The sequence below is a fragment of the Schistocerca americana genome, chromosome 9, assembly GCF_021461395.2.
Source record: "Schistocerca americana isolate TAMUIC-IGC-003095 chromosome 9, iqSchAmer2.1, whole genome shotgun sequence".
In the NCBI taxonomy this organism is placed as follows: Eukaryota; Metazoa; Arthropoda; class Insecta; order Orthoptera; family Acrididae; genus Schistocerca; species Schistocerca americana.
Window position 1 is genome coordinate 123,446,092 of NC_060127.1, and position 24,313 is coordinate 123,470,404.

At 43.7% G+C, this 24,313-nt stretch overlaps 1 protein-coding gene across 1 annotated transcript in view; it reads left to right on the forward strand.

Annotated features, from left to right (window-relative positions):
- The window catches only part of LOC124550730, a 96,507-nt gene that overhangs the window by 18,167 nt on the left and 54,027 nt on the right, over window positions 1-24,313 (forward strand). The window contains exons 2-4 of the mRNA XM_047125451.1: window positions 4,172-4,344; window positions 14,359-14,486; window positions 20,475-20,650. Of these exons, the coding sequence (XP_046981407.1) occupies window positions 14,484-14,486; window positions 20,475-20,650 (179 nt within the window). The 5' untranslated portion in view covers window positions 4,172-4,344; window positions 14,359-14,483. The remainder of the gene's footprint in view (window positions 1-4,171; window positions 4,345-14,358; window positions 14,487-20,474; window positions 20,651-24,313) is intronic.

The window sequence follows — 24,313 nt, forward strand, 5'->3', positions numbered from 1 at the left end:
CTGTGCAGTTTACGGAGAAAACATTACGAGTGATGGAATGGTAAGAAAGTGGGTGAGAGCATTTAAAGATGGCCGCACAAATGTGCATGATGAACAACAGAGTGGGCGTCCTTCGGTCGTTAATGAAAGTTTAGTGCAGGAAGTGGACGATAAGGTGAGAGAAAACAGGCGCTTTAGGCCTACGATTTCGTCGTTGCGGAATGACTTTCCTAATGTTTCTCGTAGTGTTTCGTATAGCACTGTGACCGAGCACTTCAATTGCCGAAAATTGTACGCAAGTTGCGTACCGAAAATGTTGACGGATGTGCACAAAACCAAACGTTTAGACAGTGCATTGACTTTCCTTGAGCGGTACCACAACGACGGTGATGATTTCTTAAGCCAAATTGCTACGGGCGATGGAACGTGGGTGGCCTACGTCACACCAGAAACAAAGCAACAGTCCATGGAAGTTGAGCAAGGGCATCGTTTTGCTGCAAGACAATGCCCGTCCTCACCTGGCGAATCAGACCAAAGATCACATCTTTTCGATGGGAAACTCTAGATCATCCTCCGTACAGCCCCGATCTTGCGCCCAGTGACTACCATCTGTTCCAGCACTTGAAGAAACACCTGGGCGGTCAGCTTCTTCACGACGATGACGAAGTCAAAACAGTGGTGATGCAGTGCTTAACAAGTCGGGGGGAGACTTCTATGAGGAGGGTATTCAAAAACTGGTACAACGTTATGAGAAGTCCCTCAATATTGACGGAAATTATGTAGAAAGGTAGATTAAGGTACAGGCTTTCATGTAGAAATAAAATTATTGAGATATCTTAGCACGTCTTTTTTTAATTTCAAAACGGTATTTACATAAAAAACACGCCTCGTAGGATGGCGCAAAGTCCGGACTATATGGAGGATGATCGACGAGAGCGAACTCGAGGCGCTGGATCGCTTCAGCGTTCATGTGTGGTCTGTCAGGAGAGGTTGCCCTGTGTCTGGGCGATCTCTTAGAATTCGAAACACGATTACAGCACTCTGTTTCTCACGCACTGTTAAAGTTACGTCACACACCGCCGTCTCACACCCTACAGTTGTGAGGCCTCTAGCGTCAGAGGGCTGCAAATATGTGGACGTGAAGCGTAAAGATGAAGAATGTTTTATTTTCAAAGCGTTGAGAGTTTCACACTAACAATCCGGAGGCATCACTTTTAAGCGTGCTGCAACGTCGTGTTTACGTGCAAACCGGTGACAAGTGAAATAATAAGTACAGAGGGTTTGCAAGATATTACTGATCAACAGTTTAACCCAAAGGGCACAGTATTTACACAAAAATTTTGTACAAGTGTATCATATTCACAGGTCAGAAAATACATTACACAATACCTTTCTAATTGAATTAGGTGCAAACAAGAATTTCTTATAACTTCTCTACTAACTGTAAGCTCTTCAATAATAAAAGGTAAAATCAGTTTCATTTAACGAGGACACTTGAAAAATAAAGGTGAAATAAGTTTCTTTTGAACAGGATACACAAGAAAAAAAATATATTACGCAAAACCATTCTGATTGAATTACTTGCAAACAAGAACATCTCATAACTTCTATACTAACTGTAACAACTTCAATAATAAAAGGTAAAATCAGTTTCATTTGACAAAGGGCACTTGAATAATAAAGGTGAAGTAAGTTACTTTTAAATAGGTCACCTGGGCAATAGCAATAGGACAATTCACATAATTTCCGATTTCCGATTCCCATCAAGTATTTATCTTTAACATGTACATAGGTTCAACTCCCGCTGCACATAAGGTATAATTCAGAAAACTAGTCTCCTTCCTTTATGGTTTTGAAGGTAAATACACTACTGGCCATTAAAATTGCTACACCAAGAAGAAATGCAGATGATAAACGGGCATACATAGGACCAATATATTATATTAAAACTGACATGTGATTACTTTTTCACGCAATTTGGTTGCATAGATCCTGAGAAATCAGTACCCAGAACAACCACCTCTGGCCGTAATAACGGCCTTGATACGTCTGGACATTGAGTCAAACAGAGTTTGGATGGCGTGTACAGGTACAGCTGCCCATGCAGTTTCAACACGGTACCACAGTTCATCAAGAGTAGTGACTGACGTTTTCTGACGAGCCAGTTGCTAGGCCTCCATTGACCAACCGTTTTCAATTGGTGAGAGATCTGGAGAATGTGCTGGCCAGGGCAGCAGTCGAACATTTTCTGTATCCAGAAAGGCCCTTACAGGACATGCAACATGCGGTCGTGCATTATCCTGCTGAAATGTAGGGTTTCACAGGATCGAATGAAGGGTAGAGCCACGGGTCGTAACACATCTGAAATGTAACGTCCACTGTTCAAAGTGCCGTCAATGCGAACAAGAGGTGAGCGAGACGTGTAACCAATGGCACCCTATACCATCACGCCGGGTGATACGCCAGTATGGCGATGACGAATACACGCTTCCAATGTGCGTTCACCGCGATGTCGCCAAACACGGATGCGACCATCATGATTCCGTAAACAGAACCTGGATTCTTTCGAAAAAATGACGTTTTGCCATTCGTGCACCCAGGTTCGTCGTTAAGTACACCATCGCAGGCGCTCCTGTCTGTGATGCAGCGTCCAGGGTAGTCGCAGCAATGGTCTCCGAGCTGATAGTCCAGGCTGCTGCAAACATCGTCGAACTTTCGTGAAGATGGTTGTTTTTTGCCAACGTCCCCATCTGTTGACTCAGGGATCGAGACGTGGCTGCACGATCCGTTACAGCCATGCGGATAAGATGCCTGTCATCTCGACTGCTAGTGATACTAGGCCGTTGGGATGCAGCACGGCGTTCCGTATTACCCTCCTGAACCTACCAATTCCATATTGGATCTTGACCAACGCGAGCAGCAATGTCGCGGTACGATAAACCGCAATCGCGATAGTCTACAATCCGACCTTTGTCAAAGTCGGAAACGTGATGGTACGCATTTCTCCTCCTTACACGAGACATCACAACAACGTTTCACCAGGCAACGCCGGTCAACTGCTGTTTGTGTATGAGAAGTCGGTTGGAAACTTTTCTCACGGCAGCACGTTATAGGTGTCGCCACCGGCACCAACCTTGTGTGAATACTCTGAAAAGCTAATCATTTGCATATCACAGCATCTTCTCCTGCCGGTTAAATTTCGCGTCTGTAGCACGTCATCTTCGTGGTGTAGCAATTTTAATGGCCAATGCAGATGAAACAACTGAATGCAAGATCCCCACTCACTGCAACCCGAAGAACTGAGTGGCCGCCGTATCGGTTGCCATTTTCCCCGCGGCCAAAAGAACCTCCCGTTCCCTCTGGTATTGGTCGGCCAAGGCGTCGTACTCCAGGCATCGATTTAGACATGGACTAGGTGGCCGCTGCAGTGCTGAAACAGAATAGCACAAACACACAGCCACAGTGAAAAGAAACAATGTTAACAGCCCCCAGAATATATTAAGATAAAATTCTGCAAAGAGAGATCACATCAAGACAAAGGCAAATTAAAAATGGTTAAGAGTATTATCCGTAGACTTCAAATTTCAAAATACGTAAAACTGCCCCAGCACAAACAGGCTAGTTTTAAAAGGGCAACGATGAGACAAAGCATAATATTATTACACCAGTACGTCGCAGTTCCAATACAATATTGACTCTCATAAGAAAGAAGCTAGTGAAAACACGGGTAAGTCTGATTGTAAAACTAGAAAGCTTGAATGTCTACTTCTTCAATAGACAGCTGCATGGTATATAATTCAACCCCAATAGCCAAAAGGAATAACACATTGCTCAGCGTCCTGTGTAGAAGACCATGACCCAGTCACGCCTCAAGAACTTGCAATAACAGGTCCGCTTCCGCATTCCGAGCCACATACACCGGTCAAATCCAGCTAACTCCACGCAAACACTAGTTTCACTCTCTGAGCAGCGACACTTACCGGCCGTTCCGAAGGCAAAACCCAGTCTGCCCGCCACCCCACCAGCACCACCACCGGCCAAAATGGCAAAGATAAGCAACGCCAGAGGGAAACAATCGATACGGTTGAATCGAACGGAGAAAGCAACTGGCTCCGGCGTATCACATCCCCTCTTACAATCAAATTTCAGGATTTCATTTGTTACACCAGCTGATTGCGTTTTGTTTTTAAAGGTCTAACATCACGGAGTGGAACGTGGAAACGCTGACCTCGGACGATCAGAGGCGTCCTGTCCTCTCCAAATTACTGCGCACCCTTCGGCACATCACAAAAGCCATACGCCTAGGCAGAAAATGCGCCGGGCGCCAAAAATGGAATTTTCTCCAGCGGCACTTGAACAAAACAGGTGAGATACATGCGATTGCAGTCTTTCTTGGCGTATTCCACTGATGAATTATTCTCGGGTTATCAGCCGAGTGTTGGCGTCGTCTTGTGGCAACGTTTCAATGAGTTTCGTACCCATCATCTTCTGGCAAAGATGGGAGGGAGTTGACACACTTCGCCAGAAGATGATGGGTACGAAACTCATTGAAACGTTGCCACAAGACGACGCCACCACTCGGCTGAAAACACGAGGAGAATTCATCAGCAAAACAGGTGAGTCTTTATTTGTAAGTAAGTTCTTTGGGAATGCAGGTTTTCTCGGTGAATTTCAGCGGCGAAACCTTTCGAGGTATCAACCGAATCGCGGCGCCTTCGCTGGAAGATGACGAGTTAGAAATTCGCAATGTGCGAAAATTTCATCTAATATGGTATCCATGGCCCGCCCGGTTGGCCGTGCGGTATAACGCACGACTTTCTGGGCAGGAAGTAGCGCCTGGTCCCGGCACGAATCCACCCGGAGGATTGGTGTTGAAGTCCGGTGAACCGGCCAGTCTGTGGATAGTTTTTAGGCGGTTTTCCATCTGCCTCGGAGAATGCGGGCTGGTTCCCCTTATTCCGCGATTGCTGCGCAAACAAGTTCTCCGCGTACGCTTACACCACCATTACTCTACCACGGAAACATAGGGGTTACACTCGTCTGGTGTGAGACGTTCCCTGGGGGATCCACCAGGGGCCGAATCGCACCATAACTCTGGGTTCGGTGTGGGGTGGCGGAGGGGGGAAGTGGTCTGCGGTAGTCGTCGTGGGGCTGTGGACCACTGCGGTTGCGGCGGGGACGAAGCCTCTCCGTCATTTATAGGTCCCCGGTTAACATACAATACAATACATACAATGGTATCCATACATATTATAAAAAGCTATGTATAACTGTACGCTTGTACACTGATCAGGCAGAACATTATGAGCATATACTTAATAGCCAGTGTGTCCACATTAGCACGGATAAAAGCGGCAACGCGTCGTGACATGGAAGCAATGATGCCTTGGTAGGTCTCTGGAGGGAGTTGACACACATCTGCACACACAAGTCACCTAATTCCCGTAATTTTCGGGAAAATGGGGGGGGGGGGGGGTGCGATATGCAATCTGACGCCACATTCAGTCATATCCCAGATGTGTTCCATTGGGTTGAGATCTGGTGAGCTGGGGGACAGCACATCAATTATAACTCGCCACTGTATTCCGCAAACCACTCCATCACACTCCTCGTCTTGTGACATGGCGCATTGTCTTGTTGAAAAATGTCACTGACGTCATGAAGGGGTGTACATGGTATTTGTTGTATTCTCCAACAGTTTATTGAACGTAACTTCTTCTACAATACAATAGCTGGCTGTACAATAGATGTAGGCGTCCGTCGATCTAGCCGGAGATGTGGTTCCTCTCGGTCGGCTGGTACTTCGATCGGCGGTGCAGTACAGCGGCTTCGGTTATATCTTCTCGGAGACTCCGCTATAGCGGTTGCCATTAGCAGCGGACGAAGACTGGTCTGCCTTCGACCGGCCGGGCCTATATAGTGAGCTGGAGCCAGTAGAAACCCAGTTTATAAATCCGTGGCCGGATATGTCGCGGCGACCTCTGCAACTAAAGGTTCCTATTAATCGACTGGAATCTTCGGCGTGTTTCCTGGTGTCTTCGCCTGTTTGGCTATTGGTTTGTTTCCCTCATAGCATGGCTGTTATGCGGTGCTGTCTGCCATATAAGGGAACCCGATGGCAGACAGTACAGTATTGAACCAGTCTACGATACTTCTTGGCCACCATGGTGCCTTGCACGAGCACCATTGGAATCATGGATGCCCATGTTAATGTTCCCGAGAGTATTATGGAATGGCCACCAACTTGTCTCTGCCCAGCAGTACAGGCGTCAGGGAGCTGTTCCCCTGGAAGACGACGAATTCGCGCCCTCCTGTCGACATGATGAAGGAGGTATGCCGGCCGCAGTGGCCGTGCGGTTCTAGGCGCTACAGTCTGGAATCGAGCGACCGCTACGGTCGCAGGTTCGAATCCTGCCTCGGGCATGGATGTGTGTGATGTCCTTAGTTAGGCTTAATTAGTTCTAAGTTCTAGGTGACTGATGACCTCAGAAGTTAAGTCACATAGTGCTCCTTGAACCATTTGAAGGAGGTATCGGGGTTCATCAGGCCATGCAAAGCTCTGCCACTGTGCTAACGAACAGTGCCGATGGTCACGAGCCCATTTCAGTCGTAGTTGTCTACGTTGTGTTGTTAACATTGGCACATGCATGGGTCGCCGTCTGCGGACGGCCATCGATGGAAGTGGTCGCTGCACTGTACTCTGCCCAGCATGAAAGTCTGATGTTAGTTCCGTCACAGTTCGCCGATTGTTCTGTTTTACCAGTCCGCCCAGCCTACGACAGCCGACATCTGTAATGAGGGGTGGCAGCCCAACCCGACAACGTCTGGACGTGGTTTCATCTTGGTTTCGACACGTATTGAAGACACTCCCCACAGAACTGCTCGAAAAGCATACAAGTCGTGCAATTTACGAAATGCTCCTACAGAGACTCCTGCACATCACCACGTGGCCTCGGTCAAACTGAAATAGGTCTGGCACCTTCCCCATTCAACACACAGACTGCAGGCTCACTGATACTACATGCACCAAGCGTGTGTCTAACTAGCAGTCATTCCTCGTCAGGTGTCACTGATACACTACTGGCCATTAAAATTGCTATACCAAGAAAAAATGCAGATGATAAACGGGTATTCATTGGACAAATATATTATACAAGAACTGACATGTGATTACATTTTCACGCAATTTGGGTGCATAGATCCTGAGAAGTCAGTACCCAGAACAACCACCTCTGGCCTGTACAGACAGGTACAGCTGCCCATGCAGCTTCAACACGATACCACAGTTCATCAAGAGTAGTGACTGCCGGTCAACTGCTGTTTTTGTCTGAGAAATCGGTTGGAAACTTTCCTCATGTCAGTACGTTGTAAGTGTCGCCACCGGCGCCAAACTTGTGTGAATACTCTGAGTAGCTAATCATTTGCATATCACAGCGTATTCTTCCTGTCGGTTAAATTTCGCGTCTGTAGCACGTCATCTTCGTGGTGTAGCAATTTTAATGGTCAGTAGTGTATATTATTGAAGGGAATGGCGGACCCATTTTCGAACAGGCGATGAATTCGTTTGAACCAAGGGTAATTCCTTTCTTATACTGCGGTTGCGTTCTTTGCGTTCTTTATTTTTGTTAGGGTTTGAGCTTTTTACCTTATATTAATTTTAGTTCCCGTTCTTTTGGCTGAGAGGTGGAATTTGGGTCCATACTGAGGAAAAAACCTCCCTAAAAACTTCAGTAGGGTTATTTGCATGTTAAACTAATCTATATTAATCCTCTTGCAAATATTGATCCTGTAATTCCTGCGGCATAACTTGTACTTGCTGGGTTCTGTCGTAGTTGTTCAGTAGCACTTGGTGGGAACGAGTATTTATGTTTTGGAAAATTAAGCTGCATCGGTGGTTGTTTTAACGAGTGCGTTGTTTTTGATTCTGTTGTTAATCTAGGTTCTCCGTATTTTGCTGTCACTTATATCAGTCTCTGCTCTAGTAGCTGTACATGTGCTACATGGTATAGATATCTTCTATTGGCTCTTGGACTAGTATTTATCGCTGTTCGTATCATTTTGTTAAATATTTTTGGTGTGTGAATGTTTGAAAAAAAAGGGTTCCAAGCACTATGGGACTTAACATCTGAGGTCATCAGTCCCCTAGAACTTAGAACTACTTAAACCTAACTAACCTAAGGACGTCACACAGATCCATGCCCGAGGCAGCATTCGAACCTGCGACAGCAGCAGCAGCGCGGTTCCAGATTGAAGCGCCTAGAACCCCTCGGCCACAGCGGCCGATTTGAACGTTTCATATCATCCATATTGGTGCAGCATGTTCCAGGGTTGGTATTATAAAACTGTGGTAGACATAAAGTAGATTTGGGGCTGTTGCTCCATAACTTTTTTTTATCAATTTTAAAAGTCCTAAACCTTTTCTTTCTTTCATTATTGGTTCTGTAATAGCTTGTCATCACGATGGAATCAAATGTTAGTTCAAGATATTTTACGTCTTTTTTTCGGTTCTATGGATACTTTACAGCTTATTTCTCTGTGGTTCGTCACTTTATAAACTACATTTTCACCTCTAACCGGATTTTAAGTGCATATTTGACACGTACACGAGAGGTAACTATGAACCTCAGTATCTCGTAAACGGATAAAGAAATCAGTAAAATTTTTGGAGATCGGGAATACATCGTAAGAATTTCAGCCATTTACTTGGAATCCGCGGCTCGGTTTTGGTACGAAGGAATGGGATAGTAAAAGGTTTATTTCGGGGGATGGGAGGTGGTTCCTAAGGGAACGCCCATGAAGTAATTGTGTTTCCAAAAGGCACTTAAGACTCACCGTAGGCATCAAATGCAAAAAGACAACTGAGTCGCTCCGATTGCCTAAGCAGGAGGAAATTTGTAACATTGATACTTTGGCCCCATACTGTTGGATAGCGACACTAAGAAGAGCCTTCTGTGGGGTATACAAATGGTCCCCAGCCCAAGGACTGTCCAAAACACTTGACCCTACATTTCTATCAGCAATAGAACCTGAGGTATAAGCCCCGGAAGGATCTCGTTTTTATGTGCGACGTTTTGTAATATATCAGATAGCGCATGCTTCCGGCACGCATTCGGATATGGGCGACGGCGTCGCTGCAGCGTGAACGCAACGTAGCGAGACTCCTATGCAGGTATATAAGCACCGACATGTAGGCAAGGGATTAGTATGGCATTCGCGTCTTCCCTCCGTGCGTGTACTATGGAGACGTTATTACCAACTGTGTCCGAGCAGTACGAACGTGCTGTTATTCTTCTCTTGGATGCCGAAGGACGAATACCAGGAGGCATCCATTGGAGAATGAAGAATGTGTGCGGTTAAGGCGAAACGGCGGGGGAAACATCGACAGGGAATCCTACTGCTTCATGACAGCGCGCGTTCCCATATCGCGAATGTCGTAGCGTAGAAGTTACGCCAGCTCAAGTGGCGTCGGTGGAATGACAGCATCATTGCTCACGGCGATTTTTTCTGACTAGCATACCGATTCTCAACAGTACGGCCGTCCGACTGTCCCCCCCCCTCCCCCCCCTTATATCTTATGGTGAGGACAGTATTAACTGGTCACTGCTACGTTAGCAAGTTTGAGTAGAGGAACTGTAATTTATCGTTAAGGATCCTGTGAGTGGTGTTTTTGACAGACAGAGTTCAAGTAACGTTAGTTTTATACCTTTACTCGCTCTATAGAGGAGATCACTTTTATTGTGTCTCACTGTTTAGAGGCACAAAATGCGCGGGTGTTTTCAGCTCGTTACTAAATGCAAATAAGTAGGAGGCCGAGTTGATAGGAGCTGAAGGAGTCCAGGTTGCAATACTACGCGGTTCGGCACACTGTTAGAGAGAAGGATTACTATTCAGGAAACACGTAGTACAATGAAATTACTTATCTTCAGTAGTTTGTAGGACTGCAGCTGCGGCTACGATCTGACAGTCTTATAACATGGAATACCATGAACTAATACAACATACGAGTATGTCCGCGGCTCGTGGTCTCGCGGTAGTGTTCTCGCTTCCCGAGCACGGGGTCCCGGGTTCAATTCCCGGCGGGGTCATGGATTTTTCCTGCCTCGAGATGACTGGGTGTTGTTGTGTCGTCCTCATCATCATCATTCATCCCCATTACGGTCGGAGGAAGGCAATGGCAAACCACCTCCACAAGGACCTTGCCTAGTAAGACGGCGCTAGTCTCCCGCGTCGCTCCCCTACGCTCTGTAAAGAAGTATGGGACTCTTCATCATCAATACAACATATTCCCAGGGACTAAGCCTGATAGGCCCTCCTCAGAGAATCAATGGAAACATTACAGAACTGGCTGAGGGCCGATTATGAAAGTGCGTGTGCCTAGGCTGAAGTCTAGCTAAGAAGTGAACGAGGCACACTCCAGTTCCGCCGAGCTGCACAGCCCGCTAGAGTGCGCTGTGCTCGGCAGACGAGGGGCTGCCAACCTTGCGTTGGCGCGGCGTTGTAGTAGTATATGTGGCAATGATACTACGACTTTCAATATCACAGAACGATATTCATTCAGAGTATGTTCACCAAAGTTGGAATCTCTCTTTTTCAGTCTCCATATGTTTTCGTGTTAAGTCAGTCTAACAGTTCTATCCTTTTCTGATTGGTCTTCATATACATTGTCACAAAAAAAGTAACATGAAGCAGTATACATTCCACTTTTTTCTAAAGATTGAATCTCGTCTTTAATTCTTGGATGTGAGGTCCGTCAGTTATGCAAAACACCGTTTTTTCTCAGTATCCAAACACGTTGCTGCACCACTGTGCCATCATCAGTGGCTTTTCGTTTTTATTTATTCTGCAATGTGAGCATTTTTGTTAAATGATTATAAAATTATGTGCATCTTTAGTTCAAACAACATATCGTTTCTTTTTGTAAATACCTTTACGTTTGGTGTGCATGAATTTTCTGGATCAATTGTATATTAATTACTAGAGGTAGCTTGCAATCTGCAACCAAACGATGTTAATGAGAAAGTTTTCTGCTGGAAGTTAACCTATCTTCTAGAACGTAATTTAGTTTGTCGCAATGTTTCCGCGCCTATATTCGCTTTTACTTACGTTTTCGTGTGCCAAGCACTTCCATTCTCCGCATCATGCTGAGGTGTTGTGATGCACACGTAACTATAACAAGTATTTTCCACAAATAACGTAGTAAAACACTCTTCACTTCAGCAAAACACAGTGTGATTGTGGTTTGTTGTGTGTCCCAGCGCAGTCACTGTTCATTTGTTCACCAGAGAGTTCGGCGCCAAATTTGAATTTTGTTTTCATTTTATCTTTGTGTGTGTGCGTGTGCGTGTGTGTGTGTGTTTTCTGTGCGCTTCTTAGCTGTGTGTGTTCTCTTTTATATGGTATTCATTTTGTGTGTAAATGGTGCGTCTTTGCAGATTTTAGTGTATAATTTTTTAGCGCGCGAGCGCGCGTGTGTGTGCGTGTGTGGATGTGTGCCTGTGTGCGTGTGTGTGCGTGTGTGCGCGTGTGAGTATTTACAAAAAGAAACGATCTGTTGTTTGAACTAAAGATGCACATAATTTTATAATCATTTATAAAAAATGTTCACATTGAAGAATTAAAAAAAACGAAAGCCCACTGATGGTGGCACAGTGGTCCCGTAACATGTTTGGGTACTGAGATGGTTCAAATGGCTCTCAGCAGTATGGGACTTACCTTCTGAGGTTAGTCCCCTAGAACTTAGAACTACTTAAACCTAACTAACCTAAGGACATCACACACATCCATGCCCGAGGCAGGATTCGAACCTGCGATTGTAGCGGTCGCGCGGTTCCAGACTGTAGCGCCTAGAACCGCTAGGCTACTCTGGCCGGCGGGTACTGAGAGAAAATGGTGTTTTGCATAACTGAAGGACCTCACTTCCAACAATTTTAGCTGCTAACACGGCCAATACATGGAGCTGTAAATCAAAATGATGAATATCTGGTCTTTAGCGTTGAACACAATGCTGAAAGGAGTATACTGGGGCTAACTTGTATGTGGCACCAGAATAAGATAAGAATATTAATAAATTAAAATGAAACTAGTATACTATAAACGACGAATGTCTCTGATAGGCTCGATAATGTGGATTGCTGACTGTGCGCGACCGTAGAGCCAGAGATACTGTTTCTGGTCTGAGAATGTAGTGCTGGAGAGAGCTGGGCGCACACTTGTAGGTAGCTGTGTGTGAGGGAAAGACGATGGGGTGGGCAGCTTCTGTGGTGTGCTGTGTGAATTCACCAAGAGTTAGATTAATGCAGGTATGTCGATATTGTTGAACATGGAAGCAGAAGTCTTCATGTATGCGAGGTAAAGATTCTCAATAATTACGATTTCTGTTTTTGCCAGGGCGTTAGCATAGGTGAGTTGGCTGACAATTTGTTATTGTTGAGTAACCCCACGATGTACGTAAACGTCTAGTTAGGTATTTCATTTTTGTAATGCTTTTAAGATTTGTTAACAGAGCTATGTGTAATTTGATGATTTGCATTTACGTTGGATTAATGAAGTGAGATAATACTTGCTGTTTAAATCTCATTGTTTGTGAATCAATTGTGAGTAATGTGACTTCAATTGCCAGATGTTTTTGAAAAGACAAACTTAATTTGCAATACAATTTTGCTGTATACAGTGAGTACTAGCAATCCATCATTATCAGCAACGCCTCCCGGTCCAGGTCATATATTTTTCAAAGAATTTGGAATTTCTTAAATGTTCTAGTTTATCAGCCAAATGAATTTCACGTGCATTTCAAGTATTATGGCCAGCATTGCACACTGCTGAGCCTGTAGTTAGTGTATTTATACTTTTTTATGAGAGACCAGAATATACGCGTTCCACCGTTGCTGCTTTAGACGTAAGACCATTTAATTTAATTGTTACGTGTACAGGCACCAAACTTATTGGTTTTTTAACAGGGCTTTAGCATTCAGTGGTAAAGGGGGTGAACGTATTTTGCAGTGGCTGTTTCTTTATTGGTATTGAGAGTTGCATTACCCAACCGATTCGTGTTAAGTTTTGCTAACAATTACACAGACTAAGAACACTACTTGCACTTACAACACGCCACACGACAATTCGAGTTCAGTAGTCACTCCACAGATCAGACATTCATTCAATTTAATCGTCAAGTCTATTATACCACTTTTTAAGGAACGTTACAATGTGGACATCTACATCTACACCTGCGTGATTACTCTGCTACTCACAATAAAGTGCCTGGAAGAGGGTTGAGTGAACCACCTTCTAACTGTCTCTCTACCGTTCCACTCTCCAACGGCGCGCGGGAAAAACGAGCACTTCAGTTTTTCTGTGCGAGCCCTGATTTCTCTTGTAATTTTATTATTAATTGTAACCCCTAAGTATTTAGTCAAATTTACAGCCCTCAGATTTGTGTGACAACGCGTAATCGAAATTTAGCTGATTTCTTTTAGTACTCATGTGAATAACTTCAGGTTCAATTGCCACTTTTCGCACCATGTAGCCATCTTATCTAAATAATTTTACAATTTGTTTTGGTGTTCTGATGACTTTACAAGACGCTAAATGACAGCATCCCCTGCAAACAGTGTAAGACGGCTACTCAGATTGTCTCCTATATCGTTGATCTAGATCACGGACAATAGAGGGCCTATAACACTTCCTTGTGGAACGCTGGATATTACTTCTGTTTTTCTCGATGACTTTCCTTCTAGAACTACGAACTGTGACCTTTCTGACAGGAAATCACGAGTCCAGTCACACAACTGAGGCGATACTCCGTCGGCACGCAGTTTGGTTAGAAGACGCTTGTGAGGATCGGTATCGAAAGCCTTCTGGAAATCTAAAAATATGGAATCAGTCTGACATCCCCTGTCGATAGCACTCATTACTTCATGGGTATAAAGAGCTAGTTGTGTTTCACAAGAACGATATTTTCTGAATCCGTTCTATGTGTCAATAAATCGTTTTCTTCGAGGTACTTCATAATGTTCGAATACAGTGTACGTTCCAAAACCATACTGCAAATCGACATTAGTGATATGGGCCTGTAATTCAGCCGATTACTCCTAAATCCCTTTTTGGGTATTGGTGTGACTTGAGAAATTTTTCAGTCTTTAGGTACGGATCTTTCTGTGAGCGAGTGGTTGTATATAATTGCTAAATATGGAGCTATTGTATTCTAAGTTTTTTTTAATAAATTTGGTGTATATTTCCGGGATTTTGCTTTGCTGACAAGTACCACTTCAGTTTTGCCTATATGTAGCATATTAACAGATGAAGCCAGGAAGTGAAAGCTGTGTTTCTGACAGAAATCTGGTCAGTTGTGTAGTTCATTAGAATGTCGTCTGTCTTGTCCAGAACTGGAGGCCGAGGTGCCCGTCTACCTGGAACACGTCTCCAGCTACTCACGGAATGTTGCCCAGTTGCTCTCACATGGTGTGAGGCATATATCAGCAGCTTTGGTTCCGTTCGCATTCGACATCATGGTAAGTGACATTTCCATAACTCAGTTTGTTACACGTAAGATGGGTGAGAAAATGACACACACAGCCGCGTAAGTGGTCAGTTCTGAGAGTCTGCTTCCTATGTCTGATTCACACTGTCGTTATCTTTGCGTGTCCGATTGTGACGTTAATCATCTGTAAGAGTTCTGACTCTCCCGTACGTCTACGATACTTGTAGCGTTGTTAGAGAGAGAGAATGCCAGCTGAAAACGGATAAGGACGGTGAAAAAATTCGACCCTTTCGTCTTCATCGTAATGTGTTAGCAGTCTGCTGAGTCAGAAATTGAATTACTAGTGCAGACTTCACGAAGAATATAATAATTCCAATCCCAAAGAAAGCAGGTGTTGATAGATGTGAAAATTACCGAACTATCAGTTTAATAAGCCACGGCTGCAAAATCATAACACGAATTTATTACAGGCGAACGGAAAAACTGGTAGAAGCCGACCTCGGGGAAGATCAGTTTGGATTCCATAGAAATGTTGGAACACGTGAGGCTATACTGACCCTACGACTTATCTTAGAAAATAGATTAAGCAAAGGCAAACCTACGTTTCTAGCATTTGTAGACTTAGAGAAGGCTTTTGACAATGTTGACTGGAATACTCTCTTTCAAATTGTGAACGTGGCAGGGGTAAAATACAGGGAGCGAAAGGCTATTTACAATTTGTACAGAAGGCAGATGACAGTTATAAGAGTCGAGGGGCATTAAAGGGAAGCAGGGGTTGGGAAGGGAGTGAAACAGGGCTGTAGCCTATCCCCGATGTTATTCAATCTGTTTATTGAGCAAGCAGAAAAGGAAACAAAAGAAAAATTCAGAGTAGGAATTAAAATCCATGGAAAAGAAATAAAAACATTGAGGTTGGCCGATGACATTGTAATTCTGTCAGACACAGCAAAGGACTCGGAGGAGCAGCTGAACGGAATGGACTGTGTCTTGAAAGGAGGATATGAGATGAACATCAACAAAAGCAAAACGAGGATAATGGAATGTAGTCAAATTAAATCGGGTGATCCTGAGGGAATTAGATTAGGAAATGAGACACTTAAAGTAGTAAAGGAGTTTCGCTATTTAGGGAGTAAAATAACTGATGATGGTCGAAGTAGAGAGGATATAAAATGTAGACTGGCAATGGCAAGGAAAGCGTTACTGAAGAAGAGAAATTTGTTAACATCGAGTATAGATTTAAGTGTCAGGAAGTCATTTCTGAAAGTATTTGTATGGAGTGTAGCCTTGCATGGAAGTGAAACGTGGACGATAAATAGTTCGGACAAGAAGAGAAGAGAAGCTTTCGAAATGTGGTGCTACAGAAGAATGATGAAGATTAGATGGGTAGATCCCATAACTGACGACGAGGTATTGAATAGAATTGGAGAGAAATTTGTGGCACAACTTGACTAGAAGAAGGGATCGGTTGGTAGGGCATATTCTGAGGCATCAAGGGATCACCAATTTAGTATTGGAGGGCAGTGTGGGGAAGGTAAAAATCGTAGAGGGAGACCAAGAGATGAATACACTAAACAGATTCAGAAGGACGTAGGCTGCAGTAGGAACTGGGAGATGAAGAAACTTGGACAGGATAGAGTAGCATGGAGAGCTGCATCAAACCAGGCTCTGGACTGAAGACCACACACACATATATATAAAAAAAAGAAGCAAAAGGTAGGCTCGAAGTCTAATGTCTCTGTTCTTTCTAAAACACAGTAAATAATTCACCAGTTTCTTTATGAATAGCATATGTCGGATATTAACAAAGACATAGATGAATAAATATGCTTATAAGCGCGCTGCAACCGTTTTTTCGTGTAACTGTGGAGTACTTATGGTCTGACGCCATCGATAGTAATCAGTCACTTTGACTCCAATAACTCATGTACTATTTACGTTACATGCCTGTAATTCGTACCAATTTAGGTTTACACTAATAGCTTTCTAAAGACATGGCGATCGAGAAAATCGGATGAAGCTTTTATACTTTGGAAATTCGTTGCTGGGTGTTACTTGTATAATTGAGCGTCAGATACTAAACTTTAAACTAACAAAGATATTGAAAAACTGATTACAACTTCAGAATCTTAGCGCAAATAATGGTAATCTACATGTTTCTTTTTGAGAAATCATAGTTCATCTGGCTACTATTAATTTCTGTACGAACTGTGAAATGTCTGCCATTAAGGTTTCACAAAGTCCGCCATCTTTGGCACTCGAGGGCGCCACAACTCGCCCGCTACCTCACTACTTCTCGAGCATGGACCGTTCACAGTTTCTATTTTGCTTTTTATTTCACAGTTCAGTACACCTTCTTTCTGTTTTCGTGCTTGATCTATGTTCAGCTTTTTACAGTCTGTACACTGGGCCCCCTTACCACTAAATCTGAGGGGGATGCGATGGGGAGTTTCCCATTTAAGAAGCAACGCGAACCATATGCTAATTACTTGCTCTTCCGCGGTGCACGTAATACTGAGGGAAACAATTGTTTCACACCGACCACGGTACGCAGTACACCCTCATTCCCGTGGCACGACAAACACACTCTCGTTCTCAGTCCAGACTCTTTGTTGATGTTTTTTCTCTGTCGATCTATCGGTATGTTTCTACAGCTCAACATATCTTGCTTAAAATTACACTTTCAAAACTTTACGAATACATCGATTTATATTGTAACACAAAATTGCAACCTTACATTATTCTGTTCAAGGGAAAATTTTTAAATAACGTGTTAATAACGTTGGAAGACTCGTGTTTTCCCTTCAGTTTTATGTTGCGAGTAGGGTTGTTGGCAGAATATTGATAAGCCCAAATATCGATATACCTCCTATTATGTTTCGATATATATCGGTGACATATCTGTCCCAGCTGTATCGATATCGCTATGACAATATGGAGTGGTGATATCTATACACTACTGGCCTTCTATACACTACTGGCCATTAAAATGGCTACACCAAGAAGAAATGCAGATGATAAACGGGTATTCATTGGACAAATATGTGATACATTTTCACGCAGTTTGGGTGCATAGATCCTGAGAAATCAGTACCCAGAACAACCACCTCCGGCCATAATAACGGCCTTGATACGCCTGGGCATTGAGTCAAACAGAGCTTGGATTGGGTGTACAGATACAGGTGCCCATGCAGCTTCAACACGATACCACAGTTCATCAAGAGTAGTGACTGGCGTATTATGACGACACAGTTGCTCGGCCAACATTGACCAGACGTTTTCAATTGGTGAGACATCAGGAGAATGTGCTGGCCAGGGCAGCAGTCGAACATTTTCTGTATCCAGAAAGACTCGTACAGGACCTGCAACTTGCGGTCGTGCATTATCCTGCTGAAATGTAGGGTTTCGCTGGGATCGAATGAAGCGTAGAGCCACGGGTCGTAACATTATCTGAAATGTAACGCCCACTGTTCAAAGTGCCGTCAATACGAACAAGAGGTCACCGAGACGTGTAACCAATGGAACTCCATACCATCACGCCGGGTGATACGCCAGTATGGCGATGACGAATACACGCTTCCAATGTACGTTCACCGCAATGTCGCCAAACACGGATCCGACCATCGTGATGCAGTAAAAAGAACCTGGATTCATCCGAAAAAATGACGTTTTACCATTCGTGCACCCAGGTTCGTCGCTGAGTACACCATCACAGCCGCTCCTGTCTGTTATACAGCGTCAAGGGTAATCGCAGCCATGGTCTCCAAGCTGATAGTCTATGCTGCTGAAAGCGTCGTCGAACTGTTCGTGCAGATGGTTGTTGTCTTGCAAACGTCCCCATATGTTGACTGAGGGGTCGAGACGTGGCTGCACGATCCGTTACCGCCATGCGGATAAGATGCCTGTCATCTCGACTGCTAGTGATACTAGGCCGTTGGGATGCAGCACGGCATTCCGTATTACCCTCCTGAACCTACCAATCCCATATTGGATCGCGACCATCGCGAGCAGCAATGTCGCGGTACGATAAACCGCAATCGCGATAGTCTACAATCCGACCTTTATCACAGTCGGAAGCGTGATGGTACGCATTTCTCCTCCTTAAACGAGACATCACAACAACATTTCACCGGGCAACGCCGGTCATCTGCTGTTTGTGTATGAGAAATCGGCTGGAAACTTTCCTCATGTCAGCACGTTGTAGGTGTCGCCACCGCTGCCAACCTTGTGCGAATGGTCTGAAAAGCTAATAATTTGCATATCACAGCATCTTCTTCCTGTCGGTTAAATTTCGCGTGCGTAGCACGTCATCTTCGTGGTGTAGCAATTTTAATGGCCAGTACTGTATGAAGCTGTTGTCTCCAAATTGTAGTAAAACATAATTTTACTTTCACTGTGTGAAGGAGTCTTACTACTTTTCGAGCTCCCATCACCTGCAGTATTTCTCTTTGACTCCCTTCACCGAAGTATAGGTGGCACAAAGAGGAAGTCCGAATACACTAGGTGATGGTTGGGTCAATTAAACAACAAGATTTCCGATGTTGAGAGATAGCACAGCAGCTGTGTGCTATTTCTTCACATTGGCATTATTAAAAACAGTTTGAAATAGACGACCACAATGTAAATGACGCGATTGGGCGGAGACGTGTGTGTGTGTGTTGTTGGGGGGGGGGGGGGGGAGGGGTATGCTGAGGTAATCGGCGCTACCAACAGAAACTGCAACATTTAACTTCATCACGCAAATTTGACACTACAGCTGCTAGGGCGCTGGCGTTTGCAGAAATGGGAAAAAACAGGGAAGTCGACAAGGAGTGTTCTGGGCAAATCCGATATGCGACGAAACCCAACGACGGACCCATCGGTCACCTTTTATTGTGCCTCTTACATACAGTTAGCAAAGTGGTTATCACCAAGCGTGAACGTGCAGCGTTTTCTTTTTAATTCTCGCTATAAGGGTGATAAGCTGGTAGCTAGCTTGTTGATGTACAGAGTATCAAATTATAAATCAATACTTAAATATAGAGATCTAAAACCGGCAGTATTTTTACCATATGCACCCGATATATTTATAGGCTGTTACGTATCCACGTTTTACGTCGATGTATCGACACATTTTTCGATAAGTCGGTGGCCTGTAACGATATGTTTTTAATATCAATATATCGGCTTTCCGATATTTTTGAAAATATCAACACTCCTAGTTGCGAGAAACGCACTCTTAAAGCGAGAGACTAATAGCGCATCGAAGCGTTTGAGCTTTGGTGTTGGCGCATGATGCTGCACATAAAACAGACCGAAAGAAGAACAAATGAGTACATTATAGACCAGCTCAGTATCTCCAGGCGCCTTTTTCTCGTGTCAACCAAAAAATTCTTTAGTTCTATGGCCATTGTGAGAAGAGATGGAGAAAGTCTCGAGAAAATAATCATGAAAGGTCTAGGGCACAAGACTGGAGGGGGGAGCAACGACCAGGTGGAGAGATCAAATCAAGGACATCTCTGGTCTGCCTCCCCAGAAGGTTCTGAGAGAAGCTGGTTACTGGCCAGGGTGGAGACGTGTGGGTAGTCGGGTCACGATGCTCAGCAAGCAGCACAACGATTTGTGATGGTGATGACATGAGGCAAACAGGAACATAGCTGTAGGAAAAAATAAATTTACAGTACTCATCCTGAAATAACTTTTTCGATTTATAAAGAAAGTAAAGCGGAAAACGAGGAAAAAGAAAGCACAGCAAAAAGGAAAAAAAATCTAGATCGTGTTATCTTCATACTGTTGCTACCTAGAAATAATTGGAACTCTCTTATATGTTGTTATAGGTTGAAAATTGTCTGTATTTAATAAGACATCACTAGACACTTATTTTGGATTCATGTTGCAATGGCTGTAGAAAACTGAGTGTTAGTCCATATGCCGGCCACAATTTCAATGTTACGTAATAGCGCTACCTATAAGTGTAAGTTAAGACTGGCTGCTGGTTGCGAATATTATGCCAGTAATTTGAATTATTCTCTGTGTTTCTCAGGATACTCACCCGAATGATGAGCTACTCAGTACCTGGATTAATCACGTGGAGCATATGAGGGACATGCTACACACGAAATTAAGGGGATGGATACAGGATATGCAATACGTCAGCGAGCAGACAGCGAATTACAAGGTGGAAGAAGACAAGAAGTCGCCTGGGAAGTATATAATAAGGTATAAACCAGTGTACATTGAAACCTATGTTAGACTCAATGTTGTGTTGTGCCGGCCTGGGTGGCCGAGAGGTTCTAGGTGCTACAGTCTGGAACCGCGCGACCGCTACGGTCGCAGGTTCGAATCCTGCCTCGGGCATGGTTGTGTGTGTTGTCCTTAGGTTAGTTAGGTTTAAGTAGTTCTAAGTTCTAGGGGACTTATTACCTCGGAAGTTAAGTCTCATAGTGCTGAGAGCCACTTTTTTTTTTTTTTTTTTTTTTTTTTGTGGTGTCGTCTACAGTCCAGAGACTGGTTTGATGCACCTCTCCAAGCTACTCAATCCTGTGCAAGCATCTTCATCTCCGAATAACTAATGCAACCTATATCCCTTTGAATCTGCTTAGTGTATTCATCCCTTGGTCTCCCTCTATGAATTGTACCCTCCGCACTTCCCTGCAGTACTGAATTGGAGATCCCTTGATGACTCAGAACGTGTCCTACCAACCGACCCCTTCCAGTCAAGTTGTGCCACAATTCTATTCAGTACCTCCTCATTAATTACGTGATCTACCCATCTGATCTTCAGCATTCTTCCTTAGCGCCATATTTCGAATGCTTCTATTCTCTTCACGTCTAAACTACTTATCTAAACTATTTTGTCAAACTATCTAAACTATTTTATCATACTCATGACTCCTGAATCAATTTTTGCTTAACTGTTACACAAAGTGCTGAGATTATTTAATTTAGGATAGAGCAAACAAACGTTAGTAATGGACGATACTGAAGGAGATGGTTACAGCAACTGGTCATTACGGGATTCCGTTTGGTCTTCAATTTTTGATATTGTATTTTGTCTTCAAATGGGTCACATGATACGCAACAGAGGAGCAGAGCAAACTATTATAACGAACGGTGTTACTACTTTTACTAGAGGGAGTACTGTAGCTTTCGTGTACTACCTATGTTTTTATAATTCATCTAAATAATGATATCTTGGGCAAACCTCTGGCTACACTGGCAGTCGTAGTTAGGTCAACAGTAGAGAGGAATCGACGTTGCTTGGCTGCTAATGGGGGTCATTTTAAACACGTAAAATAACCCTCCACTCGTGCAAAAATTGTAACGGAATGTCATTTTGTTTTGTTAATACTGACTATCGACGAGTGTCTACATTTTTCTGGACCACTCTGTATACATTTAAAATCAGTTCAGACTATACAGTGAGTCACTAACTGTTGCCACCAAGAATAACTCCGAAAGTATGATACGAACTGGAAACTTTGTGGGACAAAAGTTGCATGGGACAACGGAGGCCATACTATGACATTAGTTTTTCGTTGCTAGGTGCGGCTGCTATGGAGGTATGTAGATCCACTGTGTTTTTTTTCTTTTTTAATGGGATGCCATAGTCAGGTACTTATTTTCTGACAGCGGCTATCGAGACGAATCCAGTGATGTGTAACAGTAAGGTTCTTGAAAGTCAACGAAGGTCACAAAGGGGGCATGATCCTCCATTTGCAGAAGGTGTTCGAAGTGATCACCATCGGTATCAGTGCAGTGCTGCAATCTTCTTTTCATGGATTGGGTGGTATTCCTTATCACATCGGGACTTACCGAAGCACATGCTCTGACAATTCTCTCTCGCACATCTTCATCTGTAGTTGGAACGTATTTATAAACAATGTGTTTTACGATTCGCCAGAAGAAAAAATACAGAGGCGTCATGTATGGCGAACGAGCTGGCCACGACACATCTCCTCCGCGTGCAATCCAAAAGTTTCGGAATTCTCTCTGCAAATCATTTCTAGGCATTAGCGAAAATGTGCCGGACACCCATCGCCTTGATACAACTTTCTGTTCTTAAAGGTATTTCTTCCAATAAAAGACGTAACACAACTAGCAGGAATGTGGTGTACTTCCTACCATTAAGATTACCTTCGTTGAAATAAGTCTGTCGTCCAGAATCCCACGCCATGCATTCACCGACCATGGTTTTCGGTGTGCAGCTTGTCGCAGCCAACATGGATTTTCAGTTTCCCAATAAGGCATGTTATGCAAATTATCATTTCTAAGGTTCGTGAATGTAGCCTCGCGAGTAAATAAAAGCAGTTTAATAAATGTGTCATCCCTCTGAATCTGAAGTTGAGTCCATCGGCAGAATTCAATGTGACGCATACAATCTGTAGCAGTTAATTCTTGGTGCAGACTGATATGGGAAGGTTGATATTTATGGCGATGCAGAACATGAACAACACTACTCTGGCTCATGCCAGATTCCCTTGCGATTTGACGCGAACACAAGGATCTCGAAACCACAGTTGCAAGAGTACCAATTTCCGTTCCCTCGTTAGTAACTACCCTTTGCCGGATATGTTCCTGATGCGTTGAAGAACCAGTTGCATGTGGCCGAGCGGTTCTAGGCGCTTCAGTCTGGAACCGCGCCACAGCTACGGTCGCAGGTTCGAATCCTAACTCGGGCATGGATGTGTGTGATGTCCTTAGGTTAGTTAGGTTTAAGTAGTTGTAAGTTCTAGGGGACTGACGTCCTCAGATGTTAAGTCCCATAGTGCTCAGATCCATTTTTGATCCAGTTGTTCTCAATTCATCATACACACGTGTAGGGTGAATACGTTGGGGATATCTTTCGGTGAATAACTCTCTAGATCTCACTGAATTTAGTTGGCAGTCTCTGTAAATGAGAAGCATATCGACGTATTCTTCGAAGGAATACGTCTTTCACATTCGTTTGATTCGACGATACTAGTCATGTCGTTCCCATTAGTGATGTATTGTGAAACCGTCGAATGGCGTTTACATATCGATGGCACGTTGGATGGATAGGCCGTATTCGGCGAATATTTACTATTTGCATGATATAGGAGAGAGAATTGTCAGAGCATGTGCTTCGATAAGTGCCGAACTGATAAGGAATATCGCTCAATACATAATAAGAAGATTGCAGCACTGCATAGTTACCAATGGTCATCACTTCGAACATCTTCTGTAAATGGTCGCTCATACCACATACACGTGAGGCAATACTGACCCTACGACTTATCTTAGAAGAAAGATTAAGGAAAGGCAAACCTACGTTTCTAGCATTTTTAGACATAGAGAAAGCTTTTGACAATGTTGACTGGAATACTCTCTTTCAAATTGTGAACGTGGCAGGGTTAAAATACAGGGAGGGAAAGGCTATTTACAATTTGTACAGAAACCAGAAGGCAGTTATAAGAGTCGAGGGACATGAAAGGGAAGCAGTGGTTGAGAAGGGAGTAAGACAGGGTTGTAGCCTCTCCCCGATGTTATTCAATCTGTATACTGAGCAAGCAGTAAAGGAAACAAAAGAAAAGTTCGGAGTAGGTATTAAAATCCATGGAGAAGAAATAAAAACTTTGAGGTTCGCCGATGACATTGTAATTCTGCCAGAGACAGCAAAGGACTTGGAAGAGCAGTTGAACGGAATGGACAGTGTCTCGAAAGGAGGATATAAGATGAACATCAACAAAAGCAAAACGAGGATCATGGAATGTAGTCGAATTAAATCGGGTGATGCTAAGGGAATTAGATTAGGAAATGAGACACTTAAAGTATTAAAGGAATTTTGCTATTTGGGGAGCAAAATAGCTGATGATGGTCGAAGTAGAGAGGATATAAAACGTAGATAGCAATGGCAAGGAA